Below are 25,560 nucleotides of genomic sequence, written 5' to 3' on the forward strand. Positions count from 1 at the left end.
GCGCTTGTCCCTGCTTGGGGGACGGTGCTCAGCCCTGCGCTTGTCCCGGCTTGGGGGACGGTGGTGCTCGGCCCGCGCTTGTCCCTGCTTGGGGGACAGTGCTCGGCCGCGCTTGTCCCGGCTTGGGGGACGGTGGTGCTCGGCCCGCGGTTGTCTCCGCTTGAGGTGGGGACGGTGCTGGGCCCCCTCGATTGTCCCGGCTTGGGGGCGGGGGCGCTGCGGGCCAGGAGGGCGTGTCCGAGCCAGGGCTCCCAGTCCCCACCTGCTCCCGCGGCCACCATGCTGGGCGGGACCCCCACTGTGTGTCCTCCACGGGGGGCTTGTGTTCATGTGCGTGCATCCCCCACCTCGGGGGCAGGAAGCAGCTTCTCTCTTTTGGGCTGTTGGCCACCAGGGGCCGGCTGGCAGGAGGTCACCTTGCCCTGGGGACCACAGCTGGGTTTGGGCAGCAGGGTCAGCATGACAGGTGAGAACCACCTGGCCCGTGGCGGTCAGCTCGGGTCGGCTCGGCCAGGCCCCAGGGTCGCTTCTCTGGTGGGCAGCACACTCTGTGTGCCCCTCCAGGTCAGGCGCAGCCCCGGCTCCTCCCAGGTCAGCAGGGTGACAGCAGGTCCTGGATGGGAGCACCCAGGCCTGGCCAGCCCACGTGCAGGGCAGCCCCACAGAGCTCCCAACCCCAGGTCTCTGCCCTGTCACTGGGGGTCTGCCCCTCCACGACCAGGAGCCCTGACCCGGAGGGCATCTCCCCTCCTGAGTGACCAGGCTCCCACCTGGGCCACAGCCACGCAGGGTGGGCCCCAGGGGGCAGACAGGAGGGAGCGGCCAGCGGCCGGGCACCCCACTACCGCCCTCCCCACCCCCTGCAGCCCCGCGCCGCAAGCCTCAGCACCGTCCAGCCACACCTTCCTGGGTGTCCCCACCTGGCTACGCAGTGCCAGGAGAGGAAGAGCCCGGCAGGCCTCAGTCCCGGAGAGCCAGCAGCCTCTTGTGCTCTCGGCAGCCACGCACTGTGTGTGTGCTGAGTCGTGCCCGGCTCTGCGACCCCAGGGGCTGTGGCCCGCCAGGCCCCTCTGTCCATGGGACTCTCCAGGCAGGAACACTGGAGTGGGCTGCCACGCCCTCCTTCAGGGGTCTCCCCACCCAGGGACTCCTGCCTCACGCACCGGTGGGTGGGCTCTTTGCCACTGCGCCACCTGGGAAACCCCACACGCACCGTAACTGAATCTAAGAGGAGAGACCCTGGGGTGGGGGTCCCCGAACCGTGTGGGCTTCCCTGGCACCCCTCAACTCTGAGCCCAGGCACCCACAGCGTCCCACCAACACTGCTGTCTCGCTGATCTCAGCTGGACCAAGAGATGGGACCCCAGACGAGGGCCACTGGGCGGTGGGGCCAGGAGGACGTGGCCCGGTCAGAGGCAGCTCCACGTGGACCTGCCGGCAGCCCCCACTCAGTGGTGCTGGGCAGGGCGGCGGGCTGGCCTGGGAGTCCTCTGATGGCATGGGTGACACACTCCAGTGTCACAGGTCATGACCTCTGACACCCCAGGTCACGTCCTCGTATATTACGTGTCCTGATGTTTGACACAAGTCACAACCTTGGATGTCACAGGCCACGATTGCTGGTGGCATTATGTCAATGTGGGCCCCTGAGGACAGGCAGCCTGTTTCCAGCCCTCGCTGTGCTTGGGGCTGGGGAGGGTGCTGCCTGTGGCCTCCTGGGCGGGTGCCTGGTGGGGTCCTTGGGGCCCTTGTCCTCAATCCCAGGCTCTCCTGGCATGGCAGCTCCTGGAGGGAGACTGGACCATGGATGAGCCTGGCTGCCCCGTGTCCCACGAGGGTGGTCCTTAAGGGTGGACGGGAGACCAGCTCGGGTCCCAGACGCGCTGGGCTGCTGTCTGTGGCTTGCTCGCTCGCAACCCCACGGCCAGGAGGCTCCCAGGCCGGGTCCCACAGTGGCCCTGCAGGCGGTGCACTCAGGGGACGGTCCCGAGGGGCACAGTGGGCGGGGGAGCGCCGGGCGGGAGACGGGTGGCCGTGTACTCTCCCTTCTTCCTGCCCCCGGAAGGTGTATGCCCGGGGAACCTGAGTGCAGGCAGGTGGGTCAAGACTTGTGCTCTTGACCCGGGTGACCCTGACCCCAGCTCCACACTTGGAGACCCATCGTGTCTGTTGCAAACAGGGGCCTTGGAAAAACACAAAAGGCATAAAAACCCCGTGGACACATTTCACATCTGCTCCCAGAAGGCGCGCGTGTGTGAGGCCTGGGTGGGCGGGGCCGCCGGAGGACGCGCGGTCACCTCCCGCCGCTGACCACGCGGGGGCGCCGTCCGCCCGCTGCACCGCGGCCTGCGGCTGCGCGTGTCTCTGCTCAGCTTGCTGTCCTAACAAGGCTTTGCTCCGAGCGTTTAGGTGGGAGGCACTGATCGACGTTCCCCTCCGTCTTCTCTTTGTCCACACTTTCTGGGTTTTCCAACTTGTGAGTCCTGTTTTGTTTATTGTCTACCTCAGGTCCACGTAAACCCAGTGGCCAGTGGGCCTGAACTGTGCCTCAGGCCATCCCCGTTCATTGGTCTAATCAGCGGATGCCCCTTTAATCCTGTGAGGACCCTTGGTCGGGTTAGGGCGGGAGGAAGTAATCTCAGTATTTCATGCAGACCCACCACCCGAGCCCGCCTGGGGCCGAGCCCGCCGGTGTGCCTGCCAGGCGGTGCCCACGGGGCTGACGCCCGCTCACACCAACCACCCGGCGAATCCTCGTTCACGCGTTTATCCTCAAGGTCTTGGCCTGGCTGACGCCCCTGCTGCCTTGGGGCTCTGCACAGAAGCCCAGGGCTGGGCTCCAGGGGGCTGCGCGTGGCTCCAGGGCTGGCTTGGTGGGCTTGCGGGGTCTGTAATGCTGGCCGTGTCCGAGCTTCGTGCCCAAGCAAGGTGGCTGAGCACATGGGGGGCCCAGCCCACATCACACAGGGGTCCTGAGGAGTGGTATGCGTGGTGGGGGGGCCTCAGTGGGTGGGTCTGGGGCCACAGAGGGGCCTCATGGAACCACAGGTGCCTGCAGACCCTCACTCACGCCCGATCCTGAGACCAAGGAAACCCATGAGAGGCGTGGGCCCGGGTCCCCCCAGCCGGTGACGTGGCGCCTGGAGTTCTCTCCGGGAGGCAACCCCTCTGACCAGAGGGCAGTGGACGCTCCCACCCCGCTCTGCCCGCCTTTCCTCCTGGGTGGCTGCGGGGAGGCCAGGCGGCCTGGTGGTCACCGACACCACACGTTTGTCTGCCTTGTTTTGAACAAGTCCATCGAATCTGGTTCTTTCCACTCTACTGAGATGTCTCCCAGTTCCACTGAGCAGACGCGGACATCCCGAAGGCCCGCCTTGGCCCTGTGGGCGAGCCTGCCTCCCCTGAACCCGAGGGCGGGCGCCCGGGGCTCACGGCTCTTTCCTGTTCAGGAGCTGGAGCAGCAGCTCGTGATCGAGAAGAGGAACTTCCGAAAGACCCTGAAGTTCTACCAGAAGCTCCTACAGAAGGAGAAGAGGAACAAAGGTAGCCTCGCTGGGCCAGGGCCGGGCTGGGGGCAGGCGTCCCGAGAGGTCGGGCACCTCGTGCTGACCGAGTCCACCCCCAGGCTCCGAGGTGAAGACCATGCTGTCCAAGCTGAAGGGGCAGCTGGAGGAGATGCGGTCCAAGGTCCAGTTCCTCGGGCTGGCCAAGAAGTACCTCCAGGCAAGGCCCCCCCCCCAGAGGCTCCTCCCGCCAAACCCCTGGAAACACGCCCGCCTCTGAGCGGCTGCCTCAGCTCAGGCATGGGATGAGCGGGCGGCCAGGCAGGCAGATAGCGCTGACTCGCACCCCAGGTCGTGTACGCGGAGCAGTGGGGCCTGGAGCCCTGCGCGCTGCCCGTGATTGTGAACATCGCGGCCGCCCACTGCGACACGCTGGACTTCAGCCCCCTGGACGAGTCCTCGTCCCTCATCTTCTACAACGTCAGCAAGCACCCGCGCGGCGGCCGGCAGCCCAAGGCGCGCATCCTGCAGGCTGGCACCCCGCTGGGGCTCATGGCCTACCTGTACTCCAGGTGCGGCCCGGGGGCGACCCTGGGACCCTGTGCCCCCCGGGCTCCCGTAGACCAGGGGGCACAGGCCCAGGGTGGGGTGGAGGAGGCGGGCATCTCCCTGCGCTCCTGAGGCGGGGCTGCACGCTACCTGTATCGAGTTTCCATCAGAAACCTGTTTGTCTGTGTCGGCACCCACTGGCCTCCTTGGCCAGGCTCCTGGCTGAGGGGCCCAGACCCACACGCATGGGTCTGGGGGTCTGGGTCAGGGGTGCAGGGGGCACTTTGAAGGAGACCCCTGGGAACCCGGCCACCATGACTGACAGCCTGGCGGGCTCCTGACTCCACACAGCCGGACCCCCCCGAGGCACCGTGAGCGCACCCAGCTTCCTAGGTCGGATGCCCTGTAACCAACGTGGGGCTCCAGAGCTGCAGGCAGCTTGCACCCAGCCAGCTCTCCACAGCGCTGCTGGGCGTGAGCAGGGTTAGGCTCACGTGCACGAGTGCTAAGTCACTTGAGTCACAACAACTGTACGCAACCCCAGGGACTGTAGCCCACTGGGCTCCTCTGTCCATGAGACTCTCCAGGCAAGAAGACTGGGGTGGGCTGCCATGCCCTCCTCCGGGGACCCTCCTGACCCAGGGATCGAACCCAGATCTCCTGTGGTTCCTGCACTGCAGCAGGTTCTTTACTGCTGAGCCACCGGGGAAGCCCCGTAGGCTCACGGGACCCCAACTAATAACACGGGCGCAAGGGCTCGCCTGCAGGAGGGAGGGGCCAGGGTGCTCACTCCCAGGGCCCCCAGGCACCCCTGACCCATGAGCCCCACATGGGGCTCAGGCTCTGGGCAGCCTGCTTAAGGGCCCATCCCTCCCAGCCGCAAGTGGGTTGGACACAGACATCCTCGCACGTGATAGTGGGAGCGTCACCCCAGGGTGGCTTTTACGGGCTCAGCACGCTGCTCCGGAGCCCCTCGGATCTTCTCTGGGCTGGAGGCTGTTGACAGCCAGTGGGGGACAGGGGCCCTCTAGGAGCAGCTGTCTCTGCCCCCACAAGTCACCCTCCCCAAGTGGCCTGCCCCTCAAACTCAGGCCTCCTCATCCGCCTCCCCTGCGGGATGGGGTGTCACTCAGCACCACAGCCCTCCAAACTGTTCCAGGAGACCTCGTGTGTGTGTCATGGGGCGTGCGTATTACGTGTGAGCACAGCATCCCCACGAGGGCGTCCCCTCTGTGGGGAGCCAGACCCCAGCTGCCCAGCCCCGCCTGCACCTGGCTGGGTCCGGCAAGGGACCAGCGGGCCCCGGGGCCTCACTCCTGGACCCCCACCTCCTTTTTGCTCTCCTGGCGCTGGGGGCACCCCGAGGGGGCCCTGCCTGAGGCTGAGGACCCACAAGCCCCACCCCTGCCTCTTTCCTGACAGTGGTTTGCAGCTGGGGAAGGGCCCCTGCACCTGCTCAGCTTTCTGAATTAGCAGTTTCTACAAGGAGACAGGGAGAGCCTGAAAAATGGAGATTAAGAAAGTCTTCAGGGGCCTCCCTGGTGTCCAGTGGTGGAGACCCCAAGCTTCCAATGCAGGGGGCGCAGGCTCGCTCCCTGCTTAGGGAACACAGGCAAAAAAAAATCCTTTTAAAAAATGAAATATAAAAGTCTTCAGACTGAAAATGTTGAGGAATTTCTAATGTGATCAGTACCCCACACCCCCGGCTCATTGGTTCTAAGTGGTGGTCCAGCCAGTGCTTCCAGCACAGAGCTCTCGTGTTCACATGTAAGCACTCAAACACACCCACACACTCACACCAACGCCCACACACACAAATACAGCCACACACCTACCTGTGCACACCTGCACTCACAAGTGCACACACCTGCACACTCACCCACACACCCCTGTGCATTCACCTCTGCACACAGCCACACACAGCCCCACACACACCTGCACTCATGCACAAGTGCACACAGCTGCACTCACATCTGCACCGAGCCGCACACTCACACCCATACACACACCCACACATGCACTCATCTGCACACGCTCACCCCTGCACATCACACCCATACACACCCGCATGTGCACTCATCTGCACACTCACACCCATACACACACCCGTACGTGCACTCATCGGCACACTCACACCCCTACACTCACACCCACACGTGCACTCATCTGCACACCCACACCCCTGCACACACCCATACACAGACCCGCACGTGCACTCATCTGCACACCCACACCCCTGCACTCACACCCATACACCCGCATGTGCACTCATCTGCACACGCACACCCCTGCACACTCAGACCCATACACACACCCACACATGCACTCATCTGCACACGCTCACCCCTGCACACTCACACCCATACACACCCGCATGTGCACTCATCTGCACACTCACACCCATACACACACCCGCACGTGCACTCATCTGCACACGCACACCCCTACACTCACACCCACACGTGCACTCATCTGCACACCCACACCCCTGCACACTCACACCCATACACACACCTGCACACACCGCTGCACGCACACCCACCCCTGCACACGCTCACACCCACACACACCCCAGGACCGGGTGCCGGCCGGCCCACACTGACCGCCCCCCCCACAGCGGCGCCTTCCTGGAGGGCTACGTGCAGCAGTTCCTGTACACCTTCCGATACTTCTGCAGTCCCCACGACTTCCTACACTTCCTGCTGGACCGCATCAGCAGCACCCTGTCCAGGTACCCCAGGGTCCAGGCCAAGGACAGCGGCGAGAGGGGGGTGCAGACGGGCCAGGAGCGGCCACTGGTGCCCCCACTGGGGAGAAGCAGGGTGGGGGCAAGGAAGGTGGGACCCCCATGGACTGGAGGATGTATGGGGGATCCCAAGGGCCTCAGCCGGCAGGCAGGGTCAGCACAGGAGGGCGTGGTGGGCGGTGCTGGATGTGCTCTCGCCCTCTCTGAGCTGGCCTGTCCTTGCCCCCAGATGCCCGCACAAGCTCAGGCTGGGCGCCCCGGGGGGGGACTCAGAGAGGCCCTGCCCACCCCACTGCTCCGGACACCTTCCCAACTTCGGGGCAGGCTGGAGGGGGTGGTGGCTGCAGCGGGCCCCTCTCGTGCCCAGGAGGGCAGGCGGCATGGGGTGAGACTTAGGTGCCCTCTAAAGACAGAGCCACACTCCCCCACCCCGTCCCATCTGGGGATGGCGCAGGGGGCCCTGCCCGGCTCAGGCCTCCTCTGCCTCCAGGGCCCACCAGGAGCCCACCTCCACCTTCACCAAGGTCTACAGGCGGAGCTTGTGCCTGCTGCAGGCCTGGCTGGAGGACTGCTACGCCGTGGACTTCGCGAGGAACGCCGGGCTCCTGGGGAGGCTCCAGGACTACGTCTCCACCCAGGTGTGGCGGGCGGCGGGGGCGGCGCACCCCCTGGGAGGCGGTAGGTGACCCCACGTGCTTCTGCCCAGATTCTGCCCCTGGACGGCTCCGCGGAGCACCTGCTGGGCCTGCTGGAGGTGGGCAGTGAGCGGCGGGCCGAGGGCACCCTGCGTGGTATGGACCTGGAGGACCCCAAGGAGGTGGAGGAGGACGCCAGGCCCCTCAACGCCCTGTGTAAGAGGCTCTCGGAGGACGCCGTCTCCCGGAAGGTGCGGCCTCTCCCGGGAAGATGGGCACCAGTCCCGCGCACGGCGTGGCGACACCCACAGAGACGCCCGCGCACGCCTCTATATATTGGCAGCAGGCGGGCAGAGGCGCACGCGCACCCCGTCCTGCAGCTCCGGGGCAGCAGCCTGTGAGGCAGGCACTTCCTGTCACAGCCCCGGACAAGGACGAGGGCCGGTCAGGGGCTCAGACGGCCCCACCGCCCTGACCCTGGGCCAAGGACAGGGTGGGATGTGGCCGGGACGGGGCAGGGTCTCGGGGGCCCCACCATGACGCGTGCAGGCTGCACCGGACTGCACGGCTCCGTCCGCAGGGGAGCCGCTGAAATCCCAGGGTCAGGGTGGCCGCGGGCGGGGGGCAGGGCTCTGCCCTGCGGCTCTAGCTGAGTCAGGCTGGGGGCCCCCGGCCGCCGGCCGCCCTGACCCGAAGGACCCGCCCTGCAGAGCTTCCCCTGGCGGCTCTCCCGGGGCAGCGGGTTGGCGCCACCCCGCCACAAGGAGCGCCAGTACAGCGTCGCGTCGGCCCTGCCCAAGCCCTGCTTCCTGGAGGACTTCCACGGGCCCTACACCAAGGCCGGCGCGAAGGGGCCCTACTTCCTGACCGAGCACAGCACCCAGCAGCTCTCCAGCCAGCTGACGCTGCTCCAGCAGGTGGGGGCGCCAGGCCCACACGGCCTGCGGGGGGCGCCCTGCCCTGCACAGGGCCCTTCCTGCTAGAACTGGGTGGGCGGTCAGCCCCCAGGTGCTCCTCCCCAGCCCCCGCCGACCCAGGCCCCGCCACCTGGCAGGCGACGGCAGGGGCGGGCCCAGCAGCCGCCCACCCCCTGCCGCCGCCGGGTGGGCGTGGAGAGGCCCCCAGAGCCCCAGCCCTGAGACGGGGTGCTGCTTGCCCTGTGTCCTCATCCCTGGCAGGAGCTGTTTCAGAAGTGCCACCCCGTCCACTTCTTAAACTCGCGGGCCCTGGGCGTCACGGACAAAAGTGCAGCGGTCCCCAAGTGAGTGTCGCGGAGCTGGGGGCACTGTGGTGGCCAAGGGGGTTGAGGGCTCCGCCCGGCTATTTCCGCCGGGTGTAAATGCCTTTGCAGACACTCTGGCTAATGGGCAGTGCCCTGGGGTTCCGGGCTGGGCACCGCCCCGCTCCTCAGGGTCCCGAGCGCTGCCGTGTTCTGGCTGGGGCCTGCTGGACCCCTGCCTGCATCTCTCGTAGGACCAGCTCCCCTGAGTCTCTGTCAGCCAAAACCAGCAGCTTATTTCTGCCCAACTACGTCCAGGACAAATACCTCTTACAGCTTTTAAGAAGCGCGGATGATGTCAGCACCTGGGTGGCCGCCGAGATCGTGACCAGCCACAACTCCAAGGTCGGTGCCCGAGGCTCCGGCCCCAGCACAGGGTGGGGGTGCCAGCGGTGAGGGCACCTCCCTGGGCGAGCCCCTCTGCTGGGGGTGCACGGAAGCGTCCCAAGCTGAAGCCCCTGGAGCAGGCAGGCCCCGGCGGTTCCCCGGCCTCCACCCCCGACCAGTGATGAAGCCCCAAGGCCCACCAACACACGCAGAGTTCCCCAGTCTTTCCCCTTTCAGGGAGAATCCTCCAACTTCAGAGGTTTATTAGCTGACAGACTGACCCTTCCTCACTTGTGCCAGGACGTGGGCACTGGGAGCCTGCCCTCGCCCCCATCTGCTCCAATCCTCGACGTCCTTCTGAGCGACACCAACCTGCAACTTTCCGCTCACCCCATCAAGGGCATCACACAGGCCTCCAAGTGCTTTGGGGGGTCGTGGGGGGGCATCGGTGCCCCGGGTGCAGGCCAGAGCTATCTCCAGCCCCACCCGGGGCGATGGCCAGGGAACCGCGCCAGTCACTGTGAGCGGAGGACGCAGGGAGGGCTGTTCGCGGGGCAGCGTGACGTCTGCAGGGACAGCACGGGGCAGGGATGAGGGAGCGCGCGCTGGGCGGACGTGCTGATCGAGCCTGCAACGCGGTCCCCACGCCGTCAGGACAACCGGAGACGGATTTCGACACGTAGACTCTGCTCTCAGAAAACGGTCAGAACTCAAAAGCTGAGCCAGAGGATGTAACAGGAAGACTCTACACACACACCTCACCAGATGGCCAACACTAAAATCAGAGTGATTATATTCTTTGCAACCAAAGATGGAGAAGCTCTGTACAGTCAGCAAAAACAAGACCGGGAGCTGACTGTGGCTCGGGTCATGAACTCCTTACTGCCAAATTCAGACTTAAACTGAAGAAAGTAGGGAAAACCACTAGACCATTCAGGTGTGACCTAAATCAAATCCCTTATGATTATACAGTGGAAGTGAGAAATAGATTTAAGGGCCTAGATCTGATAGATAGAGTGCCTGATGAACTATGGACAGAGGTTCCTGACATTGTACAGGAGGCGGTGATCAAAATCATCCTCAAGAAAAAGAAAAGCAAAACGGCAGAACGGCTGCTGGGGAGGCCTTAGAAACAGCTGTGAAAAGAGGAGAGGCGAAAAGCACAGGAGGAAAGGAAAGATACACCCATCTGAATGCAGAGTTCCAAAGAATAGCAAGGAGAGATAAGAAAGCCTTCCTCGGTGATCAGTGCAAAGAAATAGAGGAAAACAACAGAATGGGAAAGACTAGAGATCTCTTCAAGAAAGTTAGAGATACCAAGGGAACATTTCATGCAAAGATGGGCTCGATAAAGGACAGAAATGGTATGGACCTAACAGAAGCAGAAGATATTAAGAAGAGACGGCAAGAATACACAGAACTATACAAAAAAAAAAAAAAAGATCTTCGTGACCCAGATAATCACGATGGTGTGATCACTCACCTAGAGCCAGACATCTTGGAATGTGAAGTAAAGTGGGCCTTAGAAAGCATCACTATGAACAAAGCTAGTGGAGGTGATGGAATTCCAGTTGAGCTGTTTCAAATCCTGGAAGATGATGCTGTGAAAGTGCTGCACTCAGTCTGTTAGCAAATTTGGAAAACTCAGCCGTGGCCACAGGACTGGAAAAGGTCAGTGTTCATTCCAATCTTGAAGGCAATGCCAAAGAATGCTCAAACTACCACACAATTGCACTCATCACACACTAGCAAAGGAGTGCTCAAAATTCTCCAAGCCAGCCTTCAACAGTACGTTAACTGTGAACTTCCAGATGTTCAAGCTGGATTTGGTAAAGGCAGAGGAACCAGAGATCAAATTGCCAACATCCAATGAATCATCAAAAAAGCAAGAGTTCCAGGAAAACATCTGTTTCTGCTTTACTGACTCCGCCAAAGCCTTTGACTGTGTGGATCACAATAAACTGTGGAAAATTCTGAAAGAAATGGGAATACCAGACCACCTGACCTGCCTCCTGAGAAATCTGTATGCAGGTCAGGAAGCAACAGTCAGAAATGGACATGGAACAACAGACTGGTTCCAAATCAGGAAAGGAGTACGTCAAGGCTGTATATTGTCACCCTGCTTATTTAACTTCTATGCAGAGTACATCATGAGAAACACTGGGCTGGAGGAAGCACAAGCTGGAATCAAGATTGCCGGGAGAAATATCAAGAACCTCAGATATGCAGAAGACACCACCCTTATGGCAGAAAGTGAAGAACTAAAGAGCCTCTTGATGAAAGTGAAAGAGGAGAATGAAAGTTGGCTTGAAGCTCAACATTGAGAAAACGAAGATCATGGCATCTGGTCCCATCACTTCATGGGAAATAGATGGGGAAACAGTGGAAACAGTGTCAGACTTGACTTTTTGGGTTCCCAAATCACTCCAGATGGTGACTGCAGCCATGAAATTAAGACACTTACTCTTCGGAAGGAAAGTTATGACCAACCTAGACAACATATTAAAAAGCACAGACATTACTTTGTCAACAAAGGTCTGTCTAGTCAAGGCTTTGGTTTTTCCAGCAGTCATGTATGGATGTGAGAGTTGGACTCTAAAGAAAGCTGAGCACTGAAGAATTGATGCTTTTGAACTGTGGTGTTGGAGAAGACTCAGATCCAACCAGTCCATCCTACAGGAGATCAGTCCTGGGTGTTCATTGGAAGGACTGATGTTGAAGCTGAAACTCCAGTACTTTGGCCACCTGATGCAAAGAGCTGACTCACTGGAAAAGACCCTGATGCTGGGAGGGATTGGGGGCAGGAGGAGAAGGGGACGACAGAGGATGCGATGGCTGGGTGGCATCACCGACTCGATGGACGTGAGTTTGTGCAAGCTTCAGGAGCTGGTGATGGACAGGGAAGCCTGGCGTGCTGTGGTCCATGGGGTCGCAAAGACTGAGTGACTGAACTGAACAAAAGCCCTCAGGTGGCAGCACATCCTGTTCAGATCCCACCCCTGGGGACGCGGGAGCACAGAGGCATAGAGAAAGGGAAGCAGTGGCGTGTCTGACAGTGGGAGCCGCTCGGTCGCGTCCGCCTCTCTGCGACCCCAGGGGCTGCACAGTCCATGGAACCCTCCAGGCCAGAACACTGGAGTGGGCAGCGTTCCCCTTCTCCGGGAGATCTTTCCAACCCAAGGTTGAGCCCAGGTCTCCTGCATCGCAGGCAGATTCTTCACCAGCAGAGCCACCAGGCAAGCCCCCGTTTTAGACGAGTAACGGTGGGAACAAAGGGAAATGAGGCCTGTGGCTTCAGCAGTGGGTGCAGAAGTCACAGAGCACAGCAGCTGAGACAAGGAGGCCACCCCGTGTCCACCAACGGCGAATGGACCAACCGTGCAGCCCGCCGCCCATGCCAGGGCGTGTCACTCAGCCCCACGTGGGGACAGCCGGGGACACAGGCCACGGTGCTGAGCCTGGTGCGGGGGAGAGAGGCCGGCCGCCCGAGGAGACCGCCACAAGACCCCAGCATCCGAGGCCGGCCCCCGTGTGGGGCAGCTCTGCCTGCAGTGGCTGGGGGTCCTGCTTTGCGTCTGTCCAGACCTGCGAAGAAAAAGACGTCAACGGGAGAAGCAGGCGTGTAACTGCTCTCACGCCAGGCAGGGGGCGGTCACGTGCTGAGTGACCCCCGGGCCGTCCCGGGGACCCAGGCACCGGCCAAGCACAGCAGCAGGGTGTGTAGTGGGGTTGCAGGTGGTGTCCCCCCTGGAAGGATGGCGCTGGCCGTGGCGGCGGTCCGCGGGGTGTGGCTGAAACCCTCCAGAATCTTCCAAGTCACCGCAATCATGTGAAATCCAAGCACTGACTGAGGGGCCGTGCACTGGGCCGTGGGCAGAGGCTCCCTCAGGGATGGGGGGCGGTGCTGGGGTTCCGGCCGACCCAGCGCTCTCCCCTGCGGACCAGCGACCCCGTGGAAGCAGGCACCACAGCCCCGTCCCGCTGGCCAGGCAGAGGGGACGCTGCCATGGCTCCCTGTGGGTGCCCCTGCCCCCTTCCCGGGCGTGCCCTGCTGCCCCTGTCTGTCCTGAGCCGAGGTTTGTCCAGGGCACAGTAAGCACCTGGCCTGCCTCTGTGCCCGTCCCTGTGGGCCGCCCGCTCCGCCCACCCCGACGCCGACCCTGCCCCGCGCCCCTCAGAGCTCAGGATGTGAGTGTCTCGTTCTCCGGTTTCAGCTGCAGGTGACCCTGCTCTCCAAGTTTCTGCTGATCGCGAAGTCTTGCTACGAGCGGAGGAACTTCGCCACGGCCATGCAGATTCTGGGCGGCCTGGAGCACGTGGCCGTGCGCCAGTGTGCGGTGGGTCCCCCACGCGGCCGGGCAGGGGGCCCCTGCGGGGCCGGGGTTTCACCCGCGCTTTTACTCTAGGCCTGGAGAATTCTGCCCGCGAAGATAGCGGAGGTGATGGAGGAGCTGAAAGCTGTGGAGGTACCGGTGTGCCCGAGCTCCCGGGAGCTCACGTCCCCCCAGGGGCGGCAGGTGACGGGTGGCGGGATGGGCAGAGGCAGGAGCCCTGCCTGCCGACTGTGCCTCATGGGTCTGACTCCCGCTGGGGGTGCAGGTGTCCAAGCCCACCGCCTCCTGGCTGCCCCTCGAGAGAGAGAGAGAGAGAGAGAGAGAGAGAGAGAGAGACGGTCGGCGAGGACACAGCCTCTGGCTGACGGGCCAAAGCGCCAGGGGCAGCCTGTGTCCAGCCCAGGCCCAGCTCTGCGAGTGGGAGGGCTCCCGTGTGCCGTTGGCTGACAGCAGCTGGGGGCCCGCCGCTATCTTGTTAGGGTGGGGGGTCCTCAGCGCGCTTCTGGAGCCAGCACCTCAGCAGCAGGAAGCACATGTCCTTCTGGGGGGTCAGTGTTCCTCCTGTGCCCACACGCTGCAGAGCCTGGACCCCCAGCCCGGGAGCCAAGGGGCATTTTGAATTGGATGGCAAATTGGGGTGTGGTGCCCCATGCACCAAATGGCACTGGCCAGCCCTGCTGGGCACCAGGGATGCCCCCTCGCCCCTGCTCACCCCATGCCCATCTGGGTCCCAGGTCTTCCTGAAGAGCGACAGCCTGTGTCTGATGGAAGGACGGCGCCTCAGGGCCCAGCCCACCCTGCCCTCAGCCCACCTGCTGGCAATGCACATACAGCAGCTGGAGACAGGAGGCTTCACCATGACCAACGGGGCCCACCGGTGGAGCAAGCTCAGGTGAGGGGCCCACAGGTGAGCAAGCTCAGGTGAGGGGGCCCACAGGTGAGCAAGCTCAGGTGAGGGGGCCCACAGGTGAGCCAGCCAGGTGAGGGGCCCACAGGTGAGCCAGCCAGGTGAAGGGCCCACAGGTTAGCAAGCTCAGGTGAGGGGCCCACAGGTGAGCAAGCTCAGGTGAGGGGGCCTACAGGTGAGCCAGCCAGGTGAGGGGGCCTACAGGTGAGCCAGCCAGGTGAGGGGCCCACAGGTGAGCAAGCTCAGGTGAGGGGCCCACAGGTGAGCAAGCAGGTGAGGGGCCCACAGGTGAGCAAGCAGGTGAGGGGCCCACAGGCAAGCCAGCCAGGTGCGGGGTCTCCCCATCCCTCCTGCTCCTCTGAGGCCTGGACCAGAATGCCCCCACCTGGCCCTCGCCCTGGCCCAGGCTGCTACACGCTCCCTCCAGGTGACCCCCAGCCGCCTCCTCCTCCACAAGTACGGGGTAAACATTTCCCACACTGCTGGCATCCATGGCCCCAAACACTGCCCCAAGGTCGAAGGTCTTTGCGACCTCCCTTCCTGTTGGGAGAGCAGGCACACCCTGAACCCCACCTCTGTGCAGCCGCCCCCCAGCCCCTAGAAGCTGCCTCTTCCCTCTGTCCCGCCTCTGCTCTCCTGTTGGACCCCTGGTCAGGCCCCCGCCCCTTCAGCTGCCGACACCCCTGGGGACCCACCAGGAGGCACAGACTGGGTGCTGTTTGCGACCACCTTCCCCGTGACCCCACCAGTGACTCAGACACCCCCAAAGAGGGTCACTGCCCACTTCAGCCTGTGCGGCACCAGATCCCTCAGCATCCAGGCCCAGGCCAGCCTCTCCAGGGGCTCCCGGCCACATCGCCCCTCCACAGCGCCCCAGGCCCATGCTGCCTCCAGCTCAGGGCCAGCCGGTCTGCAAGGAGCGCCCCCTCCCACAACTCCGTCCTCCCCGCCCTGCCCCGCCTGCACCGTTCACACTGCAGTCAGGTGGGGGCTGGTCCAGCCTCCTCGGGGTCAAGGACAGCAGCCTCGCTTTGTGAGCAGGGCCCAGGGGGCACGGAGCCCAACATTTCCACCTGTGCCTGCGAGACCCCTTCAGTCCCTGAAAACAGTAGTTTAGAGATAACACTATTATCCACAAGGCATCCTTAACTGCAAGAGGTCCACGGCGATCAGAGGGGAAGTGGGCACTGAGGGAAGGCCACAGTCCAGAAAGGGCCTGGCCAGGCTCTGCTCGCGTGTGCTCCTCCTGACGCGGTTCACGGGTGCGTGTGTTTGCACACCTGTCTCCTCAACAACGGAGGCATTCGCATGGAACACACCGCGTCTTCACCCAAAACCAGGGTGGGCACATGTGTCTGGGGCCCACAGCCTCCCCGGGCAGAACCAAGGCCTGCAGCTCAGAGGCCCCCGTTTTCCGGATGACACCCGGTGGAGTGCCAGCCGCCGCCTGACGCCCAGTTCTGGAAGGCAGATGCTGGCTCCCCGCGTGGACGGTTCCCTGGGCGCCACGTCATTGAACGGGGCTGGGGCAGAGCGCAGAGCACCGAACCCGCCCGGATGGACCAGCCCGCAAGCACTCATCCGCCGCCTCGGGCTGCCTCACGCTTCCTTATTGTGGGGACTTCAGCACTGACTGGGCCTCACACAGCGCATCTCCAGTCAGCGTTTGTGGAATGAAAGGTGGACGGACAGACGGAGGGAGGGAGGGATGGACAGACGCAGGGCAGGTGGACAAACATGCCTGGGCCCTGAAACGAGGTCTGGCCTGTGAATGAACAGCAGACTGGCCCCTCGTGGTCTGAACTCTGATGCGGCCGGGCTGGGACTGGCCAGTGCCCACCAGCTGCAACACCGCCCCTGAGACGCACGCAAACTCACGGTCCCATTTCTTCCCGACACAGAAACATCGCCAAGGTGGCGAGCCAGGTCCACGCGTTCCAGGAGAACCCCTACACGTTCGCCCCCGACCCCAAGTTGCAGTCTCAGCTCAAGCAGAGAATCGCCCGCTTCAGCGGGGCCGACATCACTGTGCTGGCGGCGGACAGCGGGGCGGGCCCCCGGCAGGCGGCCAGCGAGAAGCACTCCCGGAAGATCCAGGACAAGCTGCGGAGGATGAGAGCCACGTTCCAGTAGCAGAGGCGGCAGGCCAGGGGTGGACGGGGACCCCGCCGTGGCCCAGGAGGGGCGTCGGATGGGAGTGCAACTCAGAAAGACCTGGAGATGGCACCGGGAGGCTGACTGTGAAATTTAAAGATGTAAGATGTAAACCAGACCGGGGTGAGTAGGCTCCCAGGAGCTGACCCCCGGACGCTCATTACGTTTCTCAGACGAACAGCTTCTGCCCGGCCTGCCCCCAGAGCCCCGCACCCCTTGGACTGTAACCCGGGTGCCTCCGAGCAATGTTTGCGTGAGTCTGCCTGTCTCTGCCATGACGGAGGGCCAAGACGGACCCCTGGTCCCCCTGCTAACGACAGATTCCAAGGGTTCTGGAACCTTCCGTGTGAAGCCCTGAGGCTTCCGGGGGCCGCAGCGCAGCCCTGGGCTCACAGATCCCTTGCCAGACACCCCGCCCTCTGCCCCAAGCGCTGGCTGCTCACCCTGCCCTGGGGGTGGGGGTGCCCGAGCCTCGCAGCCTTCACCCCGGCCAGCCCCCTGCTGCCCGCCAGTGACTGGCAGCTCCCACCGGCCGCTCCCCGTGCCCCATGGCCCCGGTGCCCGCCGCCCGCCGCTGAGAGCACTGCCCCATGGGGCGGGCCCCCCTGTGCTGAGGCCCCGCGTCCAAGGGTGCAGGACTCAGACGGCAGCTCCAAAGCCAAGAGGGCCTCAGCGGCCCCTCTGCGACCCCGCTGGGTGGGGGGCGCCTGGGGGGTGGTCCCGGACGCCTTCAGCACCCATGCATGCGACACACACCCCCGCGCCTGCCTCCCACGGCTGGCTGCCTGCCGCCTCGGGGGCACTGAGCGCTCCCCAGGGCTGTTTCCACCGGCCTGCTGGTGTCGCCTTGCCCAGCGCAGGCAGGACGTGCTCGGCTGGCGGCTTGGGGACCAGGGCTGGGCCTCACACACCCACGGCAGGGAGGCCAGCGCCCCGGACCGTCCCAGGCACCAGCGTCCGTATGTTGCAAATGGCCGCGAGACCCGGGATTCCTCTTTTGAGTTTTAGGATTAGTGATTCTTTGGCGCAACCAGCTAGTAGTATTACAAGGAAAACCATGACCTGATAAAACGCTGAATTTCTCCCGTCAGGGTGTTTTCCCACATATATTCATTCCCGACACCTGGCTCCTGCGTACGTGAAATACGACAGGCGTGCGGCACGCCTGGCCCTGACCTGGCTTTCATGTGAGAATTCGGTTCTGCAGATGAACTCCTGGGTTTTCAGCACTGAACTCGGCAAGCTCAGCGGCCGCGGGAACACGCACTCCTGCCGGACCGGCTCTGCCCCGGGAGCAGCCGCCTCGGCCCCCGCGCGCCCGCCTGCATGTCGCGCTCGCGCACTCCAATTTCTAATAAAGCCGTTTCTACCAAGACGGCCGCCCACGGCTCCCGCACTTTGTCCGCCCCGCAGGTCACAGGGGGCTCCCCACAGCCACAACGACGTCTCCAGAGCTGCTCGTGAGGGCGGGCGGCAATCATCCTGGGTGACAAGCCGGGCGCAAGGCAGCCCCAGGACTGAGCCCCACACCCCAGGGCCCGCGAGCTGCCTCCGGAGGAGACGGCCGGCCTCCCACAGTTGCCACCCGCGGAGGCCTCTGGGCACCACAGCCCCAGCCTGCCCACCACAAACCCTGCCATCCCAGGGCCCGGCCACCCAGACCTCGCCCACAGCCCACAGGTTGGACGGCCAGCTTGTCCTCGCAGGGGGACTGAGGGGTGCCCCGGACCGGTCACCACCAGGAAAGGTCCTGCTGCTGCGGTTCGGGGCTGGCAGGCACCGCAGGGCGGGGGTCTCTCTGCTGTGGGGCCGCCCAAGCCTGGAGGTCTTCTTGGCATCTCTGGGCTCTGCCCTCCAGATGCCAGCAGCATCGCTCCCCCACCTCACAGCGGTGGGAACCCACAACTCTCCAGACATCACCAAACATCCCCTGGGGAGCAGAAATGCCCCCCAAACCACAGCCCCTAAAGCACCGACACCCCAAATCTTGGTTTCCAGATAACATTCAGGTCTCCAAAAAAAAAAAAAGGAAAACAGCTAAACGGCTGCTTCCAGGGCTGGGGCGGGGAAAGTAGAGCAGATGAGTGAGGAGCTAAAGGGAGGAAGGGGACACAGGACAAGAGGGAAAGAGCTGCTCCCACAGCCAGAGCCGACCACGTGCGCCCCACGCATGACAGTGACGGGCTGTGGGCCAGGAGGAGGGTCCAAGTCTGAGCCCTTACCGGCGTCAGCGGACCGCTGAACGAGAAACAGGAATACCCGGGGGAACCCGAACGGGCTCCCGGGAGGTGCAGCTGGTGTTGGGGGCACCTGGCGACTGGCCCCCGCGGGGCAGGACAGGAGGAGGGTGCCCTCACAGTGGGGAGACGCAGGCTTCACCCTAACTGCAGAGGAGGGTCACACTAAGCAGATGGCACGTCACTTCTGGGGTCTCATCCCAGGCCCTCGAGCCCCGGTCTAATCATGAGAAGACACTAGACAAACCCAAATTGAGGGGCAAGCCTCAAAATACCCACCAGTCTCCTCAAAGTGTCAAGTACGTGGGGAAAAAGGTCTAGAGAGGACCACGGGGGCAGACTGAGAGCACAGGGAGACCAAACGCAGCTGGGGCCCACGGCTGCGAGCAGAGGGCCTGCTGCACCGCAGCCTAGTCAGCAGGGCCGTGCAGCCACCGACTTCTCAGCGCTGCCCAAGCTCCGGGGCCGAGAAAGACACCAGGCACTCTTTGCCGTCTGTATAACCCAGTGGAGATTTAGAATTATCCCACACCAAGCAGTCTAAGAAAGGCAGTGCCAAAAAATGCTCAAACTACCGCACAATTGCACTCATCTCACATGCTAGTAAAGTAATGCTCAAAATTCTCCAAGCCAGGCTTCAGCAGTACGTGAACCGTGAACTTCCAGATGTTCAAGCTGGTTTTAGAAAACGCAGAGGAACCAGAGATCAAATTGCCAACATCCGCTGGATCATCAAAAAAACAAGAGTTCCAGAAAAACATCTATTTCTGCTTTATTGACTTTGCCAAAGCCTTTGACTGTGGGGATCACAATAAACTGTGGAAAATTCTGAAAGAGATGGGAATACCAGACTACCTGACCTGCCTCTTGAGAAACCTATATGCAGGTCAGGAAGCAACAGTTAGAACTGGACATGGAACAACAGACTGGTTCCAAATAGGAAAACGAGTACATCAAGGCTGTATATTGTCACCCTGCTTATTTAACTTCTATGTAGAGTACATCATGAGAAATGCTGGACTGGAAGAAACACAAGCTGGAATCAAGATTGCTGGGAGAAATATCAAGAACCTCAGATATGCAGATGACACCACCCTTATGGCAGAAAGTGAAGAGGAACTAAAAAGCCTCTTGATGAAAGTGAAAGAGGAGAGTGAAAAAGTTGGCTTAAAGCTTAACATTCAGAAAACGAAGATCATGGCATCTGGTCCCATCACTTTATGGCAGAATGATAGGGAAACAGTGTCAGACTTTATTTGGGGGGGCTCTAAAATCACTGCAGATGGTGACTGCAGCCATGAAATTAAAAGACGCTTACTGCTTGGAAGGAAAGTTATGACCAACCTTGATAACATATTGAAAAGCAGATATTACTTTGCCAACAAATGTCCATCTAGTCAAGGCTATGGTTTTTTCTGTGGTCATGTATGGATGTGAGAGTTGGACTGTGAAGAAAGCTTAGTGCCAAAGAACTGATACTTTTGATATGTGGTGTTGGAGAAGACTCTTGAGAAACCCTTGGACTGCAAGGAGATCCAACCAGTCCATCCTAAAGGAGATCAGCCCTGGGTGTTCATTGGAGGGACTGATGCTGAAGCTGAAACTCCAGTACTTTGGCCACCTCATGCGAAGAGTTGACTCATTGGAAAAGACTCTGATGCTGGGAGGGATTGGGGGCAGGAGGAGAAGGGGACGACCGAAGATGAGATGGCTGGATGGCATCACGGACTCGATGGACATGGGTTTGGGTGGACTCTGGGAGATGGTGATGGACAGGGAGGCCTGGCGTGCTGCGATTCATGGGGTCGCAAAGAGTCAGACACGACTGAGCGACTGAACTGAACTGAACTGAAGGAGTCTAAGAATCAAAATGGACACCAAAGGGAGAATTTAATTCAGATGACCATTATATTTACTGTGAGAAGAATCCCTTAGAAGAAATGGAGTAGCCCTCAGAGTCAATTAAGAGTCCAAAATGCAGTGCTTGGGTGCAGTCTCAAAAACGACAGAATGATCTCGGTTTGTTTCCAAGGCAAACCATTCGGTATCACAGTAATCCAGGTCTGTGCCCCGACCACTGATGCTGAAGCCGACGTCAAGCAGTTCCATGAAGACCTACAGGACCTCCTAGAACGAACAGCAAACAAAAACGTCCTTTCCACCACAGGGGATTAGAATGCAAAAGCAGTAAGTCAAGAGGTATCTGCAATAACAGGCAAGTTTGGCCTTGGAGTACAAAATGAAACAGGGCAACAGAGTTTTGCCGAGAATACACGGTCACAGCGAACACCCTCTTCCAGCAACACAAGAGATGGTGCTATACATGGGCGTCTCCAGATAGTCAGCACTGAAATCAGACTGACTCTGTTCTCTGCAGCTGAAGATGGAGAAGCTCAGCAAAAACAAGATTTGGAGCTGAGTGTGGCTCAGATCAGGAGCTGTTTATTGCAAAAATCAGTTTTAAATTGAAGAAAGTAGGGGAAACTACTAGACCATTTAGCTGTGACCCAAATCAAATCCCTTATGATTAGGCAGTGGAGGTGACAAATAGATTCAAGGGATTAGATCTGGTGTAGGCAAAGTTCCTGAGGAACTAGGGACAGAGGTTTGTAACACTGTACAGAAGGCGGTGAGCAAAACCACTCCCAAGAAAAAGAAATGCAAGAAGGAAAGTGGTTGTCCAGGAGGCTTTACGAAGAGAAGAGAAAGGCAAAGAAGAAAAGGGGAAAGATATAGCTAACTGAATGCAGAGTTCCAGAGTAGCAAGGAGAGATAAGAAAGCCTTCCTCAGTGATCAATACAAAGAAATAGAGGAAAACAATAGAATGGCAATGACTAGAGATCTCTTCAAGAAAACTGAGGAAACCAAGGGAACATTTCATGCAAAGATGGGCTCAAGAAAGGACAGAAACAGCAAGGACCTAACAGAAGCAGAGGATACTAAGAAGAGGTGGCAAGAATACACCAAAAATCTGTACAAGAAAGGTCTTAATGACCCGGATAACTGTGAGGGTGTGATCTCTCATCTAGAGCCAGGCATCTTGGAGTGTGAAAGTCAAGCAGGCCCTAGGAAGTGTCACTGCAAACAAAGCTAATGGAGGTGATGGAATTCGAGCTGAGCTATTTCAAATCCTAAAAGATGATGCTGTCGAAATGCTGCACTCAATATGCCAGCAAATTTGGAAAACTCAGCAGTGGCCACAGGAGTGGAAAGGGTCACTTTTTCACTCCAATCCCAAAGAAGGGCAACGCCAAAGAATGTTCAAACTACTGTACGATTGCAGTCATTTCACACACTAGCAAGGCAATGCTCAGAATCCTTCAAGGTAGGCTTCAACAGAACATGAGCTAGGAACTTCCAGATGTACAAGCTAGATTTAGAAAAGGCAGAGAAACCAGAGATCAAAAAGCCAACATCCACCAGATCAAAGAAAAAGCAAGAGAATTTCTGAAAAATATCTACTTCTGCCTCACTGACTACCCAAAAGCCTTTGACTGTGTGGATCACAACAAACTGTGGAAATTTTATTTTTTGGATTGGACTAAGCGGCTTTATTAGAGAAGGTCAAGATTACGAAGGACTGAAGAGTTGGCACCGGGGCCCTTCTCCTTGCCACAGGTGGAAACAACGCTGGCAAAGCACTGGTTGCACGGCCTGTGCCTCTCGGTCTGGCCTGTCTTCTTTTTCTCCTGTTTGGCCACCTTGGGAGTCTGACCTCTGGCTTTCCTAGCATGGGCCCGGCGGGAACCATGGGCTTTACCTCCAAGCAAGCAGCCAGCTACTTCCAGAGTGCTCAGAGCCTCCACCTCAAACCGGCCCGGGGTAGTCTCATCCTCTGGGTGTGTGCCCGCCACGAGCAGAACTTGATTTTCTGGAGAGATGCCCTCCAACAAGGCTACCTGAGCCGTGTTCTGGGCAGCGGTCTCCGGGTCGGTCACCTGGAGTGTGTAGCTCCTGGGCGCAAAAAGCTGCATGTTGGAACTAGATCACAGACACCACTGCCGTTACTGCGAAGATGGAGTCAAGAGAGAGCTGCGAAATTCTTAAAGAGATGGGAATACTAGACTACTCTGCCTCCCCAGAAACCTGTGTGCAGGTCAAGAAGCAACAGTTAGAACCAGACATAGGACAACGGACTGGTTCCAGATTGGGAAAGAAGCACATCAAGGCTGCATACTTATGTCACCCTGCTTACTGAACTTTTGTGCAGAACACATCATGGGAAATGCCAAGCTGGATGGATCACAAGCTGGAATCAAGACTGCTGGGAGAAATGCTGACATTGGATATGCAGATGATGTGATCTTAGTTTTTTTTTAATGTTGACATTTAAACCAGCTTTTTCACTCTCCTCTTTCACAGCATCCGGTCCCATCACTTCATGGTTAATAGATGGGGGGAAAGTGGAAACAGCTGCAGCTTTTAATTTCTTGGGCTCCAAAATCACTGCAGATGGTGACTGCAGCCATGAAATTTAAAAATGCTTGTTCCTTGGGAGAAAAGCTTTGACAAACCTAGACAGCATATTAAAAAGCAGAGACATCACACTGCCAACAAAGGTTTGTCTAGTCAAAGACATCGATTTTCCAGTAGTCGGGTATGGATGTGAGAGTTGAACCATAAAGAAGGCTGAGCATCTAACAACTGATGCTTTCAAACCGTGGTGCTGGAAAAGCCTCGAGAGTCCCGTGGATGGCAGAGAGATCAGACCAGTCAATCTGAAAAGAAATCAGTCCTGAATACTCACTGGAAGGACTGATGCTGAAGGTGAAGCTGCAATACTTTGGCCACCTGATGTGAAGAGCCAACTCACTGGAAAAGACCCTGATGCTGGGGAAGACTGAGGGCAGGAGCAGGGGAGGACGGAGGATGAGATGTTGGAGGCATCATGGACTCAATGGACAGGAATTTGAGCAAGCTCCGGAAGATAGTGAAGAACAGGGAGGCCTGCTGTCTTGCAGTGCATGGGGTCTCAAAGAGTGGCACGTGACTTAGCAACTGAACAACAAGGAGTTTTATAAAGCTACTTTGGTTAGCATACAGAAACACAATTGACTTTTGCTCAATTTCGTATTCAATGGCCTTGCAGAGCTCATTGCTTCTGGCCGTGGCTGTAGATTTTGCACTTTCCACGTGTACCACCATATTATGAGCAAGGAGCACTGTATCACTTCTTCCTTGGCTATCTCCATACTTCCCACACCTTTGTGTTGGTTTATTCTCTGGCTAGGATTTCTAGAAGGCTGAACCACTTCAGGATTCTTGCCTTGAGAACCCCATGAGCAGTATGAAAAGGCAAAACGATAGGATACTGAAGAGGAACTCCCCAGGTCAGTAGGTGCCCAATACGCTACTGGAGATCAGTGGAGAAATAACTCCAGAAAGAATGAAGGGATGGAGCCAAATCAAAAACAATACCCAGCTGTGGATGTGACTGGAACCTGGAATGAATGTCAGGTCCGTGAATCAAGGCAAATTGGAAGTGGTCAAACAAGAGATGGCAAGAGTGAACGTGGACATTCTAGGAATCCGTGAACTAAAATGGACTGGAATGGGTGAATTTCACTCAGATGACCATTCTATCTACTACTGCGGGCAGGAATCCCTCAGAAGAAATGGAGTAGCCATCATGGTCAACAAAAGAGTCCGAAATGCAGTACTTGGATGCAATCTCAAAAACGACAGAATGATCTCTGTCCGTTTCCAAGGCAAACCATTCAATATCACAGTAATCCAAGTCCATGCCCCAACCAGTAATGCTGAAGAAGCTGAAGTTGAACGGTTTTATGAAGACCTACAAGACCTTTTAGAACTAACACCCAAAAAAGATGTCCTTTTCATTATAGGGGACTGGAATGCAAAAGTAGGAAGTCAAGAAACACCTGGAGTAACAGGCAAATTTGGCCTTGGTATGCGGAATGAAGCAGGGCAAAGGCTAATAGACTTTTGCCAAGAGAACGCACTGGTCATAGCAAACACCCTCTTCCAACAACACAAGAGAAGACTCTACGCATGAACATCACCAGATGGTCAACACCGAACTCAGACTGATTATATTCTTTGCAGCCAAAGATGGAGAAGCTCTATACAGTCAACAAAAACAAGACTGGGAGCTGACTGTGGCTCAGATCATGAACTCCTTATTGCCAAATTCAGACTTAAATTGAAGAAAGTAGGGAAAACGGCTAGACCATTCAGATATGACCTAAATCAAATCGCTTAATATTATACAGTGGAAGTGAGAAATAGATTTAAGGGCCTAGATCTGATAGATAGCATGCCTGATGAACTATGGAATGAGGTTCGTGACATTGTACAGGAGACAGGGATCAAGACCATCCCCATGGAAAAGAAATGAAAAAAGCAAAATGGCTGTCTGGGGAGGCCTTACAAATAGCTGTGAAAAGAAGAGATGCGAAAAGCAAAGGAGAAAAGGAAAGATATAAGCATCTGAATGCAGAGTTCCAAAGAATAGCAAGAAGAGATAAGAAAGCCTTCTTCAGCGATCAAGGCAAAGAAATAGAGGAAAAGAACAGCATGGGAAAGACTAGAGATCTCTTCAAGAAAATTAGAGATACCAAGGGAACATTTCATGCAAAGATGGGCTCGAGAAAGGACAGAAACGGTATGGACCTAACAGAAGCAGAAGATATTAAGAAGAGGTGGCAAGAATACACGGAAGAACTGTACAAAAAAGATCTTCACGACCCGGATAATCACGATGGTGTGATCACTCATCTAGAGCCAGACATCCTGGAATGTGAAGTCAAGTGGGCCTTAGAAAGCATCACTACAAACAAAGCTAGTGAAGGTGATGGAATTCCAGTTGAGCTGTTTCAAATCCTGAAACATGATGCTGTGAAAGTGCTGCACTCAACATGCCAGCAA

General features: G+C 58.8%; 2 protein-coding genes across 2 annotated transcripts in view; one reads left to right on the top strand and one right to left on the bottom strand.

Annotated features, from left to right (window-relative positions):
- Positions 1-17,809, top strand: part of KNDC1 (kinase non-catalytic C-lobe domain containing 1) — a 53,520-nt gene extending 35,711 nt beyond the window's left edge. The window contains exons 18-30 of the mRNA XM_040254456.1: positions 3,450-3,543; positions 3,626-3,723; positions 3,855-4,075; positions 6,670-6,783; positions 7,289-7,436; positions 7,505-7,684; positions 8,144-8,350; positions 8,612-8,694; positions 8,907-9,057; positions 13,254-13,376; positions 13,446-13,505; positions 14,108-14,265; positions 16,182-17,809. Coding sequence (XP_040110390.1) covers positions 3,450-3,543; positions 3,626-3,723; positions 3,855-4,075; positions 6,670-6,783; positions 7,289-7,436; positions 7,505-7,684; positions 8,144-8,350; positions 8,612-8,694; positions 8,907-9,057; positions 13,254-13,376; positions 13,446-13,505; positions 14,108-14,265; positions 16,182-16,413 — 1,869 coding nt within the window. The 3' untranslated portion in view covers positions 16,414-17,809. The remainder of the gene's footprint in view (positions 1-3,449; positions 3,544-3,625; positions 3,724-3,854; positions 4,076-6,669; positions 6,784-7,288; positions 7,437-7,504; positions 7,685-8,143; positions 8,351-8,611; positions 8,695-8,906; positions 9,058-13,253; positions 13,377-13,445; positions 13,506-14,107; positions 14,266-16,181) is intronic.
- Positions 17,810-22,226: 4,417 nt separating this feature from the next.
- Positions 22,227-22,682, bottom strand: LOC120873659 (ubiquitin-like protein FUBI). Its single transcript, XM_040254457.1, has one exon. It carries the CDS (start codon positions 22,644-22,646, stop codon positions 22,227-22,229), a length of 420 nt encoding a protein of 139 aa, XP_040110391.1. The 5' UTR covers positions 22,647-22,682.
- Between the last annotated feature and the right edge of the window lie 2,878 nt (positions 22,683-25,560).

The sequence above is a fragment of the Oryx dammah genome, unplaced genomic scaffold, assembly GCF_014754425.2.
Source record: "Oryx dammah isolate SB20612 unplaced genomic scaffold, SCBI_Odam_1.1 HiC_scaffold_14, whole genome shotgun sequence".
Taxonomy (NCBI): Eukaryota; Metazoa; Chordata; class Mammalia; order Artiodactyla; family Bovidae; genus Oryx; species Oryx dammah.